Below are 15,393 nucleotides of genomic sequence, written 5' to 3'. Positions count from 1 at the left end.
TCACCATCTCAAGCAGAGAATTTCCGTATGTCATTCCAGAAAACTAATCACACAAACCAACTTTATTCTCTCACTCGGAATCCGAATCATTTGGTTTGGTTGTTCAGCATTGGTATGATGACGCAATTACAAATTCACATACATGGTCCAGAATGGCATATATCTATGAGACCATGAATTTTACATTTGATAAATCATACACAGAGACATGGTATTAACAGAACTTAACAGAAGTTTCCCAAGTCTTTGAAGACCAATATCCATAAGCATGCCATATCATTGAAGTGTTTAAACAAGATTTCCATTTCCCCAAAGCGGACTTTACCTCATACAATATCCATCAAATGCCCTAAAACCTGTTGCACCATCAAGTCTCTTGTTTTTAGTAAAACCCAAAAAAAAAAAAAAAAAAAAAAAAACAATACCTAGAATAAAAAATCCAAAACCCTCGACGAAGTCTATGATTCATATTTCAGTAATTATTAGATAGGGTGACATGTAAGTTTAACACAGTAAAAAAGCCTCTGTAAGGAATACTGTTAATAACAAGTTTCTTTTTTTTTTTTTTTTGGCTCAGATGAAGCCTATTTGAAGCAAGAGCGTGTTTGTATACCCAGATTGGACTTTCTGTGTGATGTCAAATGCTTTCGCTGAAACCAGTAATTCGCAGATTTTGAGAGCAGACTTTTTCCTTCGGTTGGGAGGTTCAACAACTCATTTCTTTTGCTTCTCCGCGGCCTATTATTTCACAGGTAAAAGATCACAAAAAGCAAGCATATCAGAGATATATTCCACTGCTCTAGAACTAGAGACCATAAAACAAAGTACGAGGAGTTAGAACTGTAAATGAGGATAATTTGTATACTTGGGTCACAAGGCATACATACCTGTTTGAGTTTTTTCAGAACAGCATCCTCAAAATCTTGATAGCCAACTCCGGGTAAATGACTGGGTTTTTGAAACTCTTGCGGAGTTGGTATATCTGCGGGCATGGCTGGTTGAAGAGGCAAAACTAGCAACGGATTAGAAAGATCGCCACACATAGTTCCCGTTGCCGCCTCCTACAAAGTCAACACCACAAAATACAGTATAAGAAAATAGAAATTCCCTCCAAAAAGAGGCTAGTTGACACTTTGTCCCCTATTCTTCTGTTTCTTGACAATTCCCTCCTCGAACTTGAACGTTTTTGTTGGCGACTTCTTGCAAATTTTCATTTTGGATTAAAAAAAAATTATGTACGACTCTTCTGTGACTCTTGACACGGTAATATATGACATTTTAAATATGCCGTCTAATCTAAACACAAGTTTACCTCCGAAAATGATTGTCTTTTGCTAGTTTGTAAGAGTTTAAAAATAAATAAATAGTTAAATAAGTTTCCCAAGAGGAAAAGATAGGGTGCCAAAGTGTCACCAGGGACCATGGAAATAAAAAAATCAAAGTTTAAAGATACAGGAGATAAGAAACTCACAGCGGCTTCTTTAGTCGCCATGACAACAAGCGCCGAACGTCTCTTCTTGTTCTTGGTGATCTTCGTGATGATATCCTCAACCTTACCAAACTTTGAGAACAACTCTCTCAACCTCTCCACCGAATAATCCTCTCCAATCCTCACCCAAGAGACCTTAAGTATCTTCGAGTTATCAACTCCAGCCCCAGAAAATAAACCTCCGTTCTCTTTCCCAGTTTCACCAAACTCTGAGGAAGGGCACGAGGTTTGACTATTCGCGTGCATCGCCCGAATCCTCGAGATCTCCGCTTTGAGCTGCTGGGTGATCTTCTCCTCCTCAGCCCGTTCCCTTGCAGTGCGGTCGGGGGTGAAAGAAGCCCGTTCTCTCTCCTCGAGATCGGAGACCATCTTCCTCTTCCGCGAATCCCGTTCCAAGTGACGGCGTTGCTGGTCTCGCTTGACCTTTAAGTATAAAAGAAGACGATATAGTTAACCTCAGTTATGCTAAAAACTGGACTTAAAAAAAATGACCAAAGTTGCCGATTTTACCTTCAAGAGGTCGTCGAAGAGCTTCCGGGCCTTCTCGTCCTTCAATATCTCGTACGATGTTTTGAGTCTTTGGAAGTTCTCGTGGGCGTACGGGTCGTCCCGTCTCTTGTCCGGATGCAACTCCAAAGCCTTGACTTTGTAACCCTTCGATATCTCTTTCTCTGTGAGCTTCGCACCTTCTTCGCCGGACGGTAAACCGAGGATGGCATAGTGATCGACATCGAGATCCATTCTAATAACACTGCGAAAAATATGGATTAATCAGTTAATCACTTGCTAAACCGACTCACACACACCAAGGCATTCAAATTAAAATAAAATAAAATAATTTTGAACCGTATGCATCTGAACTTTAATATCCCAAAATACAAGCTCTGGACACTTCCGTCCAAAATAAAAGAGAAATTTTTAACATACAAGAATTATTTTGTTGTATGCGTATTGAAACCTTACTATTACACAGGAATACTATTAAGAATTAAAATTAGATAAATTTGCGACTTCTTTCAGAAACCTCGTACTAAAATAGTTTACAAGTATAAAATTATTGGGACCGACCAAGAAAACCAATTTGAAAGGACAGAAATCTGATCTACTGCAAGGCTGCAACTACAAATATGTAAACAAGGATTTAAGATAGCGACGAATTAAAGGTTTTTGGTAACTACCTGATAGAAGATTCGGACTATCCGCTTGATATCTCCAGAGAGTAAGAGTATTAGGGTTTGGTCCGGGCTTTTCCTCTCCAGACGCACCGAACCGAACCTGTTTGGTGGCGAACCAAAACCGAACGATAACTTTCTTCTTGTTCTTCAGAAATTTCGAAGGTTAACCAACAGAGTCAAATTCAGATTATCAGAGCCCCAAAATTTAGAATCGAACCAACCAAATCTGTAATCAAGAGACAAAGTGACCACGCTTCGGATTTGATACAAAAGAAAATTCCACGAGAGAGAGAGAGAGGGAGGGTGAATTCTGAGATCTGTCGGTGGATGAGGACGGCGACGGAGCTACTAATGTGGAGGCGCGCGAAGGCGACGCCGCAGAAATAAAAGAGGGAAAAAAAAAAAAAAAAATCAAGTCGAGTTAAACAAAAGGGAATATATACGTCTCCAATCAATATGCGGCGTCTATTTCCAATGTTTTTTTTTAATATCATATATATCCCAAAGCAGTTAATTGGGCCGGTCACTCTGAGGCCGCCCGGTTCAACCCGTTTTTTATTGGGATTATTCCTATTCTACGACTTCCACAATAATTTTGGACCAAAATCAAATAAGTCTAATTTAATCCTAAAATATGACTACATGAATTGAGCTATTACATTTGTATCCTTTCAATTTAGTTTCTCTTTATAAGAAAATTAAAACCTTTTTCTTTTAATTTTATTACCTATATCAATTAATTTTATTTGGAATTAAAATTTGAAACCATCCAAAATCTTTTCTTTTCTTCTTCTGCGTTTCTTTTCTTCTTCTTCTTCGTCCAAAATCTCTCTCTCTCTCTCTCTCTCTCTCTCTCTCTCTCTCTCTCTCTCTTGCGTCCAAAAACCAGTTGTGTAGCGACTCGAAATTTAAGCTTCATTTTGTAAATTAAGTTTCTCAAAAGGACGGAGAGAGGGACAGACGGCGAGAGCAAGAGGAGCGGCGGCGAGAAGAAGACCGATGTGTGTCATCGGGACCGCGCGCGAAGCTGACGGAAAAAAAAGAACTCCGTCGAGGCTTATCACGGGGGTTTCAAACCCCTAAAATTAGTTTGGGGTTCTCGTGGTTTGTCGCCGAGTTGGGCGAGGAAGAAGAAGAACGAGAATTCGGGAGAGAGAGAGAGAGAGTGTGTGTGTGAGAGTGAGACGGAGTTGAGCTCGCGAAGGAAGAGGAAGCTCGGCCGACAGCTCAAGCCACCAGTTCTCCACCGTGCGCACCTTGGCCGAGGAGACGAGAACGCCGCGCGTCGCCGTGGACGCCGACCGGGAAGCGAACGCCGGGAAAGGAAGAGAACCCACCGAGGAGAGTGAATTTCACAGGAATTGGGTAAGAAAAATCAAACCCGAAAATGGATTTTTAGATTAGGGTTTGTTCATGAGATTGGGATTTTTTATTTTCTGGTTTGATTTCGTGAAATTGATGTACTCTGGACGTGATTTGAGCTCGGTTGTGATGTTGTTACTCGGATTCATGGATTAAGATTATTGTTTGGATTTTCTCTTGATTATTTTGGCCGAAAAATCAGGGTATGTTCATTAGAAATTGGGGGTTTTGATAATCTTGAGAATTGTTGATATTGTGAGTCGATTTTGTGTTTGGAATTATGCTTGGGATTGTTGATTTGGGCTGTTTTCGAATTTTGGATGAATTTACCATGGATTTGCTGATTTTTGGACGTGTTTTGGACTTGGCCGTGAGACTTGGCCGTGTATGCTGTTTTTTTGGCCTGTCAATTTGAGTGGGCACTGGTTCAGGAATAAGCTATGAGCAAAGAGTATACCATCTTGGAAAGGGAATAAAAATGGTTCTTGACTTAAGGTCAGACGATCCTCTGACATAGCGAACCTCTAATCATCAGGTGGAAAGTCTTCATCCGAGGCATTGTCCAGAAATGAGCCGAGTGTCTTCCTCAGTATACTAAAAGTCTTGTCACCCTAATCACAATACAAAAGTGAATCACAAATTTGCTTTTATCAAGAGAAATAGACTTGAGTGAGGTTCAAGAAGTCTGACATTTACGGCCAGTATACCTGTGTCTTTTTTTTCAAGGAGTCCTCTAATTGCCCAATTTTTTCATAGCAAGCTTTCTCACGTTTAGATATCATGCTCTTTTCCTTCTTTCCTGTTATTATATGATGCATATAAGTAAGCACTGCAATCCCGTTTCGCAAAATGAGAGCAGAAATATTTTGTTGCTTACTCATTTGCTCATATCGCTTGATTGACTTTTCCTTTTCTTCTTCATATTTGGAAATAATTTCAGCAAAACAAAAGAATATTACGATGATGCAGTTTGTCCAGTCTTATTGATGGAATCCCAGTGGTAATTTAAATTAATACTTCTGCTGAAACAACCGGAAGAAACTAGAGTAACTCCGTATAGCCAAAACTAGTTCATGCATTGGAAGTAAAAAGTGGGAAGGAAAAATTGGATAAAACTAGACAACCTTTCAGAGCCTGAAGATGGGTTGCTTTCAGAGCCTGAAAATTGGAAAAATTGGATGGCAATCATGTATATTATTACCACAAAAAATGCATGTTTCTTAATTACTTGCCTTTGTTCTTCACAATGGTCTAGCATCGATAGTTCTGACTACGTGTTCATCTCAACAAGGTTCAGGTTAATGGACAACATTGGAAGGAACGAACATATATTATAACCATAAATGAAACATCTTATTAATAGTTTCGCCAATTTTTTGTAAAATGTGGATCAGGCTCAACTAAAAGATGAGTTAATTAGCCTAATTGTGTTGGATAGAACAGATAAGGCTAGTAATGTTGGATACATCCAAGTTATGGATTTTGTTTGGTCTTCGTTTGAGTTTTGTTCTCGAGGGTCTAGGCTCGATTAGGGCGGGCTACGCAGAGCCCACAGCGGCGGTTCGGGTCGACGAGGACAAGGCCCGAGACATGACGGAGCTGCCGCACGAGCGTCGGCGAGGCGAGGCCGGGTAGAACCGAGAGAACGTCGGGTGGATAACTGCGCCCAAATGTGTGTTTATACAATATTGTTGATTCCCAATTTTGATAACATGTGTTTGGTGTTGCCGGGGTTGACAGTAGCTGGTTTATTGACATTGATGTTAATAAACTGTCTAGTTTATTGACATTGATGTCAATAAACCGTCTAGTTTATTGACATTGATGTCAATAAACCGTCTGTTTTATTGACATTGATGTCAATAAACCGTATATTTTATTGACATTGATGTCAATAAACCGGCAGGTTTGAGATTGGTACTTCAACGTTATCATGTTCTAAGTAACATTAAATTTTAAAGTATTGGATCATATTCAGAATTACAAAATGGTTACAACATTAAATTAAAACTTATTAAATAACACCCTTTCCAGTACTCGTCGTACAAAAGTCCACAGGTGGAAGGTTACGAATATGACATGCCGCAATCGCATGAGTGCATACAAAACTATTTGTTTGAAATTCTAAACATGAGCATGTTTTATGCTGCAAATTCTCCATCTTTTTTGTTAATGTCAATATGAGCATGTTCTTTGGTATTGATGTCAATAACATGAGCATGTTCTATTTGAAATTCTAAACATGAGCATGTTCTTTTTTTATTTATATTAATGTCAATAAACATTGGAACTTATTGGTATTGATGTCAGTAAAAAGTCACAGTGAGTTATTGAAAAATAATTAATTCTTGTTATTTTTTATTTATATTAATATCAATAAACATTGGAACTTATTTGTATTAATGTCAATAGAAAGTCACAGTGAGTTATTGAAAAATAATTAATTCATGTTCTTTTTATTTATTTATTTATATTAATGTCAATAAACATTGGGACTTATTGTATTAATGTCAATAAAACGTCACAGTGAGTTATTGAAAAATAATTAATTCATGTTTTTTTTATTTATATTAATGTCAATAAACATTGGAACTTATTTGTATTAATGTCAATAAAAAGTCACAGTGAGTTATTGAAAAATAATTAATTCCTGTTCTTTTTATTTATTTATATTAATGTCAATAAACATTGGAACTTATTTGTATTAATGTCAATAAAAAGTCACAGTGAGTTATTGAAAAATAATTCATTCGTGTTCTTTTTTTATTTATATCAATGTCAATAAACATTGTTTGTTTATATTATTTATATTATTTATAACAAGATGATAATTTGACATGGAAATGTCTCGGCTCCTCAAATACAAGTAACTTTTGACGTGGCTATCGTTTGTAATCTTTATTGGCAATGCCGAAAATGGTGTCTCATATTTGACCACAATGGAATGTGTGGACGGTAAGAGCCACATCTCAGCATACAAGGCGTCCGTGAGATGGTTGTACTCAAAACCATCCGAAAGCACAAGTACAAATGATGCACCCTCCTTGTATACACATGGTTTAACCCATGTACCACTAAGCTCGACATACACTAAAATATCACCCATTACTGCATAAAAAGAGTGTAATCGGGATGTTAATTTCCTATTTTAAACGTTTAAAATTCATTTATAAAGATTTAAAATCATAACAAAAATCGTTCTTTCATTGTTTTTTAACTTCAAAGACCACAAAAACTTTTTTTTTCATGAAAACCATTAAACCCTAATCAAAGTGATGAACTTTTTTCATGACGAAGTTTTTCCATAATCAAAGTGATAGATGAAGGAAAATGATAACAAACCTTCTTTCTATGAGCAGGAATCCACTAAAAAACGAGTTGAAGATGAGAGATAGAGACATGAGATGAGAGACACGAGTTGAGAGAGAGAGAGAGAGAGAGAGAGAGAGAGAATAGGAATAAGAGTGGGGTTATTTTTGTACATTAAGAAAATAGGTAGTCATAGTTTAGGATAAAAATGGACTTACTTGATTTTGGTCCAAAATCATTGTAGAAGTCATAGAATAGGAATAATCCCCTTTTTTATTTGATTTTGGGTCGATCTGGCCCGAAATTGAAAAAGCCGGATTAGCCCGATTTTAGAACTGATCTTTTGGGCTTTAGTTTTAAGACCAAAATTCAGGCTCGGTCCGAAACACTTTAAAAGCACGGGACTGCCCCGACCCAAGGAGAAATTTAAAAAAAAAGTACAAGTAGCCAGTGAAACATGCAACCAGACATTCAATGTCTACTTCCACAACAGAGATGACATATATAGAATTTCGAACTCATATCCATTAAATCACAAACAACCAAAGCTCGTTAGTACTCACTTTCAGAAGAGGTGGTTGTCGGAGGTCGGAGCCAAGCGAATAAGAGGAAGAATGGAAGGATAGAGACTTTTGTGGAAGCATTTTAGGTCTCCATTTGCTCGACGGATCTTGACTCGAAGAGTTTTTTTATTTCAAATATTTGAATTTACACTTGGAAAAATATCCCTTTTTCTCTCTCTCTCCGATTCAATCCTGTCGGTTTCGAAAAATGGATTTAAGGAACCCACGAATTCGAAACACGTGATTCTGAGAAGTTCGTAATTCTAAGCACGATTATGCGCAACCTACGATTATCGAAAAGGAATTTTGAAGCCCAGATTCGAACAGAGATGTATAAATTTTGTTCGAAACTTGAAACCCTAGCAGAGAAGAAGAGGGGAAATAAGAAAAAATAAAAGCTCATACCTTTTTGAAGAAGGTGAAGAGATGAACCAGTTGATGTGACTCGCAATCACTTTATAGTTCCCGCTTGAAACTGACCTGGAAAACTAGGAATTGTTATGATTTTCTATGATTGATTTTTGACACGCACGCACACCGTCGCATGGATATAATCTCTTTGAGAAATTTCATCATATAGACCTCAATATTAACAAAATATCAATATTAGACCTCTTATTTCAAAAATATCTACAAATAGATTTTTGTTCTTATTTCGGACTAAAATACCCTTCTGACCATCGTGACATACAATAATGTAAATGCCATACGATGTGTACGATGCGTACAATCAGAGACGAAGCCAGAAAATTCTTCCAGGGGGGGCTGATAGATATATGATGTAGCAAAATAATGTTTTTAATGTGCATACAAAAATTAAATTGCTATTCAAGAGAAAAAGAAAACAAATTACACTACAATTGACCTCGCCGCGTTTTCATTTTCTGAAATCTTTGAAGAATAACCTAATTGTCAAGATTATCAAAGATATCTTTTTCAATGTACACAAGTAGGCTATCACTCATCCATTGATCTCCCATTCGATTCCGTAGCCGATTCTTCACAATTTTCATAGCTGAAAACACTCTCTCCACCGTAGCTGTAGCAACCGGTAAAATTAACGACAATGTAACAAGCCGATAGACTAAGGGATACACATTTTGTCTTCTTGTTTCAACCATTTTCACCGAAAGCTCTCCGATACATTGGAGCCCCATGAATTTATCGCTGCTTCGCATATCCATTATATAAGTTTCAAGTTGATCATCAAGTATCATAAGCTCGATTTCTGAAAAATCTTTTGGGTAATACCGAGCCAAACGAATCAACATTTGCTTGTCGAAAGCAAAAAATGAGTCTCTCGGACACAAACAAGACACATATAGAAGCAAATCGGTATTTACCTCGTTAAACCGGTCATTTAGCTCTTGTAGTTGCATGTCAATGACACTATAAAACAAATCCACTTGAAAATAGTGCAAGTTTGTAATTCCTGGAGCTTTACGACGTGATCTTCCCCGATGTACAAAAGTATCCGCCATAACCGGGACAACTATGCCATGTTTTTCACAAAAGGCAGAGACTTGAATAAGAAATGAGTCCCACCCATCATCTCTCATCATTTGCATCCGCTCCTTACAAAGTTTCACCAAATTCATGGCATTTGCGATGTCTTGATCTTTTTTTTGAAGCGCTTTCGATAATTCATTTGTCACTGCCAGCAAAGTTCTCATCAAATGAAGACTGAACACAAAATCAAAGGACATCATAAACTCCAATAAATTATTTGCTTTAGCTCTTTGCCCCGAGTTTGTTCCATCATCGACAATTAATTCAAGAACATCAACAATAGACGAGAACATGCCAATAATGCTTAGTAAACTCTCATAATGTGAACCCCACCGAGTATCACCTGCGCGTTTAATGGTAGTCTCTTGATTTAGCCCTTGCCCACTTAATATAGCACCATTCTTCAAAGCTTCAATAGTTATAGTCTGTTGTTTCTGTCGAAGAATATCACAACGTTTCGAGGAAGCACCAATGACATTTACCACACTACTAACCAAAGAAAAGAGTGATTCAACTTGAATGTGCTTCTTAGCAACTGCTATAAGTGCCAATTGGAGTTGATGAGCAAAGCAGTGAATATAATAAGCACATGAGTTTTCTTTCAAGATGAGTGTTTTGAGACCATTGAATTCACCACGCATATTACTCGCTCCATCGTATCCTTGCCCTCGCAAGCTAGATATACTCAATCCATATTTTGAGAACACTTTATCAATAACATCCTTCAAGGACGCAGATGTAGTATCTCCAACATGTTCAATCCCTATAAAGCGTTTTATCACTCTTCCACTCTTGTCAACATAGCGTAATACAATTGCCATTTGTTCTTGCATTGAAATATCCCGTGACTCGTCAACTAAAATGGAGAATAATGCACTACGAATATCTTTCATGACGATCTTTGTAGTCTCTTCCGCAGCCGCTCGTACAATATCTTTTTGAATGCTAGATGATGTCAACTTCAAATTTTCAGGAGCATTCTCTAAAGTGACGGCTTTGATACCAACGTTGTGATCGGATAGAAACTTTAGAAGCTCAAGAAAATTACCTCGATTTTTTGAATTTTCAGACTCGTATCCCCACGAAAAGGCAAGTCCTTGCCTTAGAAGAAAGCGGACACAATCAGTTGATGCAGTCAAGCGACTCCGATACTCTTTACGAGCTTGTTCTTAATGTTTCACTAAAACTGTCCGAATATGCTGCTCTTGGTTCATCAAATCTTCACATTTCTTCCAAGCTTGATTGTGGGCACTTGAAGGACCTCCAACATGCTTTTGGAGTTTATCTTTCTTTTTGAAATTTGTAAACCCCATACCAACAAAAGAATCACCGCCTCCTTGTTCCCCGTTGTCTGGTTTGAAAAGATAACAACATAGACAAAATGCCGCATCTTTAGCAATACTATATTCTAACCAAGTAGAATATTGTGCAAACCAATTAACAACAAATCTTCTTTCTTGATTCCCGATGAGTGTTAATGGAAACGTATGATCTTGAGGCTGACAAGGACCTCTTTGCATATAAGCTCGGCGAACTTTGTCTCGGATGTTAGGACTATACTCTGAAATTGGAATTCTCAATCCAGGATCACTAGGAAGTTCAGAGAGATTGAAATCGACCTTACATGATTTACTAGAATTTCCAATATTTGTCGTAGGTGATACGAAGTCATTTATCTTTCGCTTATAAAATCTTTCCATCACGACCTGTAGATGACATTAAAGATAGATATTAGCTACAGTATAAATAAACAAAATTATCTAGACTAAGTAATTATAAATCTTCAGTGTAAGCTATTACAATTTGTTTTTCCTTCATTCTGCCATATGCTGTTAAAATACACCATTGAAAAAAAACAAACCGCTAAATACATAAGTTAAATACATCATTGATGGAAGGTCATTGCATACAAATATAATCAAGATATAAATAGCTATTTCTGTTCTGTTGGATTATGGATACAAAACGACAAGTACAAAATCTACCAAATTTCAGTTTTCCCTACCATATAGCTTTATTTATGTCACAAATTACAAACCATAGGCAACCAGGAAGAGACACCCATTACTCAAGGATATAATACAGTGTGACCAATGGAGGATTAAGTCCATTAAGAGAAAAATAGAGTTAACTAGGTTAAAGAATATGTATTTAATCCAATTTCTAAAGAGACGATAAATGATAAAGATAACAAATATTTCCACTATCTTGAAGCAATTAATGATTAAAATAGTTATCCATGAGTTTTATTAAAAAAAAAAAAACCTGTGAAAGACCCACAAACCACAACAAGAATTGTCTTCTTCGAAGGACCCACCCACTCCACAGAGAGAGAGAAGCTTGAAGAAGATAAGCTTTAATTTTTTTTTTCTATTTTGGTCGAACGTGGGCTTGTGATACTTAGTGGTTTAGACTTTGAAGTAGTATGTAAATGGGGCCTATTATGCTTTACTGGGCTTATAAACAGACTTCAATTTTTTTTTTCAAAATAATTTCAGGGGGGCTATAGCCCCTCCTCAGCCTTACGTCCCTTCGTGCCTGCGTACAATGACGTACGATGTCATATAATGTTATATGATCAGAAGAGCATTTTTGTCAGAAATAAGGACAAAAGTTCATTTTTAAATATTTTTGAAGTAAGATGTCTAGTCTTGATATTTTGTTACTTTTGAGGTCCACATAATGAAATTTCTCTTCTCATCTCTTTCCTCATTCTTATTTTCATGTAACGTAGAGGAAACACTATTACAAACAAATCCAGAATTGTGTAGGTGTTAATTGTAATCTCAAGTGTATTTGGGGGAGGATTTCATATGTTAGACATTAGGAAATTATGCGCTTCATTCAAAATATTTTTGTAATTTCCGTGTTATTTTAAGTGTTACTAAATAACTTGATATTTTGTTTTCGGTGTGTGTTTTGCTAGTTTACTTAGTTTTTTTAGGGTTTTTATTGCTATATTTAAGTCATGAAAATAGCTTCAACGGTCCAACCTCATAAAATTAGTCTAGACGTTTGAACACAACAAAATATCATGCACGTTCCAACCAGCTAGTCATAAAGGCTATAAAAGACTCGAGGACTTGTGAGCATCTGAAAATTGCGCCAAGATCATAAGGTAAGAGCACAAGCTGTCAACCATGACCTAAAATAAAGAAGAAGCTGACGGGAACAAGACTAGTCAACGAATATATATAAAATAGCATGGCTGTAAAGTAACTCATCGAAGTCACGTGCGCGATAGTTACAACATAAGTACTTATTTGGAGTCACGAGCTCAACATTTACCATCAAAATAATCTTTCCAAATCACGAGCTCGATAATTACTAATAAATAATTGAAAAAAAATTGTGAGTCTGATCAACCCATGACCTTCAAACTCTTAACTTTGAAAAGCATATGTAGGAACGAAAAATGGAATGCTTTCCCATACACTCAACATATTTCTCTCCATTATCTTACCGATCACACAACACCCTCAGTTTTTTTGTTTTGTTTTTTTTTTTTAGATTCCTATGTATTTATATAATCTTGCTTAAATATTCAATGTGCTCGACATCATAGGTGCTCAGTACTTTGTGTTCATCGCGAGACAGTTATTGTGACTTTTTTTTTTTGTCAATACTATAGAATGTATAATTTCCCTATTTTAACTCTTTTTAAAACGTATATTGTGTAGGTTCCATTGTTAGTGTTTGTTTTTCTCGCTAGGTCCATATGAATTTAAAGTGTCGTATGTAAAAGTTTCCGCTTGAGTGCCCAAAGTCATGAATTTGTTATTCAGTGGCTCTTTCACAAGAAAGAGCCCATTTATATAATTGGTCTAGTCGGTTTAAATTGTTTACCGAGTCATGAAATTCATATTTTGTTGATAGCATAATATGTTGATCGATCACATGTCCATTATTATACGACTCGTATTTTTTGTCCTTTGTAGAATTACAGCTCAACACAACAAATTCCATAGAAAAGAAAAGCATGGTGATATAAAAAACGTGAGGCAAATTCTTCAAAAAAGCATTAATTAATGATCTCAATAAATTAATTACAAACTGTATGATCCGTTAAAGATAAACCATACAAGATTCTCAACCAGCCACTACCTTAGTGGAGCAAGAAACATAATATTTCATATGAATCAAGTTATTTTTCTCAAATGTTAAAACAGTATCTTAAGATGGGCAAAATACTAGAATATAAATTTCCCTACTCCTCGGAGGGAACGAAAAACAAAGTCTACCTCAGAACTACGGCAGCGTTTCTCTGGGCAAGATATCTCTGCACATACTCGTTAGGAAGCGATCTTATGAGCTTGAAAACCTCAGTGTTTGCGTAACGGAGATTGGTTCTCGGGTCCAAATACGGAGCCTGAGAAAGTACATGAAAAATAAGCCTCAAAGGACATCAAAGCTCTAGTATTGTAGCAATCAAATAACATGTTCATATCAAGCACTGAAAAAACTTCCGATTTTTCACCGGAAAATCGTAGTACTGGCAGCCGAAACTCATTTGATTCGTCAGAAAACGACAAAATTTCGGAATTTCCGTCATTGAGGTTTTGTGTGTGGCGTTTCAAGACCATTTATAGCAAATAACTTAGTTTCTAGCGCAAATCCATAAAATCCCATGGGAATCCTTGCCTCGAGCTTAGAACTACGATAACAGTGAAATGGAAGACAGACAATGCGGATCGTAATGTTGAGTTTTGGCAGAGAAGAAAAAGCATATACCTCATATCCGGTTATGTCACAGATTTTCTTACAAGGATGCATCGAAGGAGGTGACTCGATATTAACATCTGTTCAAAAGCAACAAGACACCAAAGCTAAGAAACAAGACGACATGTTGAAATTAAATCCAAGAAAAGGGCAGATCAAGAACCCTAATAACCATGCATATAGCTCTAGCTCTTCATTCGTCCCCTAATCATCCTATGTTAAGCATATGATTAATCTCCTAATCACAATGTGAATTCCCAAGGACCAAAAGATTAAAAACAGACAAAGAGAAGCATATAAATGTAACTCTACTTGTTCATTCAAGACCCTTAATCATCCTAACTTAAACAAGTGGTAAAGATCTCACGGACCAAAAATTTGCAAACACAGCGATAAAATAAGAAGATGACTCTACTTAATCTCTTCCTAATCACAACGAAATTTCTGACGGACCAAACGATTACAAACAGACAAAGAAAAGAATAAAAATATATCAAGTGATTAGTCCCCTAATAATCACAATGCAAGTTTTCAAGGACCAAGAGATTACAAACACGTGGATAGAAAAAAAGAAATATAACTTTAATTGTTCATTCAAGCCCTCTAATCATCCTATCTTAAACAAATGATTAATCTCCTGAAAACAATGTGGGTTCTCAAGGACCACAAGATTAAAAACAGACAAAGAAAATCATAAAAACATACTTGTTTATTCAAGTCCCTTAATCGTCTAAGCTGAAACAAGTGAATTATCTCCTAATCACAATGTAAAGTTCTCTAGGTCAAAAAGATCACAAACTTTATGTTACTAATACGACTCCCTATCCTACGCGAATATTGCAATACACAAAAAAGCTTATACATGCCAACTGAAAAAAGAAGAAACTTGAAAACTTACAATTGGGTTCGTCAGGAGGGTAATTAGGGTAATTCTCAGCTTGGATGATCTGCTTCAGGTGCTTCCAATGCCTTCCTCTGGATTGGCCTTTGGGATATTTCTCGTACATTTGGACTCTCTTGAAATTTAGGTGATTTGGTAAAACCAACTCTGCTTCGACCACTTCGGACTCCATTTCCTCTCGTTCTTCACTGCTTCTACGCTATGGTGAAATTATTTCAAGCCAAGTTTAGGGATTTACCGATCAAAATTGCAATTGAACTCTTCGTGAGATTATAATTTCCTGAAACTACGCTAATTCCTTTAATATTTTGTTTAAATAGTGAAAAATACTGAGTGGCGTACTATCGCGACGAAAAATTAAAACGC

General features: G+C 36.6%; 2 protein-coding genes and 1 pseudogene across 3 annotated transcripts; all 3 read right to left on the bottom strand.

Moving 5' to 3' along the window:
- Positions 1 to 33: 33 nt before the first annotated feature.
- LOC149389591 (DNAJ heat shock N-terminal domain-containing protein) lies at positions 34 to 3,072 on the bottom strand. 2 transcript variants are annotated; one of them, XR_016300803.1, is made up of 6 exons: positions 2,668 to 3,072; positions 2,000 to 2,240; positions 1,472 to 1,912; positions 888 to 1,061; positions 614 to 738; positions 34 to 356 (listed from the first exon to the last, which is right to left on the bottom strand). XR_016300803.1 is itself a non-coding variant. In XM_089624140.1 (5 exons), exons 2-5 carry the CDS (start codon positions 2,228 to 2,230, stop codon positions 715 to 717), a joined length of 870 nt encoding a protein of 289 aa, XP_089480266.1. In that variant the 5' UTR covers positions 2,231 to 2,240; positions 2,668 to 3,072; the 3' UTR covers positions 34 to 714. The 2 variants fall into 2 exon arrangements, 1 of the variants encoding a protein (XP_089480266.1); XM_089624140.1 differs by having other exon boundaries at positions 34 to 738.
- Positions 3,073 to 8,752: 5,680 nt separating this feature from the next.
- LOC149389590 (uncharacterized) lies at positions 8,753 to 11,472 on the bottom strand (annotated as a pseudogene).
- A 1,941-nt stretch (positions 11,473 to 13,413) lies between these two features.
- Positions 13,414 to 15,345, bottom strand: LOC149389589 (chromatin-remodeling complex subunit). Its single transcript, XM_089623354.1, has 3 exons — positions 15,025 to 15,345; positions 14,139 to 14,206; positions 13,414 to 13,776 (listed from the first exon to the last, which is right to left on the bottom strand). The coding sequence occupies exons 1-3, from the start codon at positions 15,197 to 15,199 to the stop codon at positions 13,645 to 13,647; spliced, it is 375 nt and encodes a 124-aa protein (XP_089479480.1). The 5' UTR covers positions 15,200 to 15,345; the 3' UTR covers positions 13,414 to 13,644.
- Between the last annotated feature and the right edge of the window lie 48 nt (positions 15,346 to 15,393).

Source organism: Urtica dioica, chromosome 8, assembly GCF_054948205.1.
Source record: "Urtica dioica subsp. dioica isolate 48M chromosome 8, U.dioica_male_clone48M_v1_H2, whole genome shotgun sequence".
NCBI classification, from domain to species: Eukaryota; Viridiplantae; Streptophyta; class Magnoliopsida; order Rosales; family Urticaceae; genus Urtica; species Urtica dioica.
Note: the sequence above shows the minus strand (reverse complement) of the source record. Positions and strands in the feature narration are given on the sequence as shown.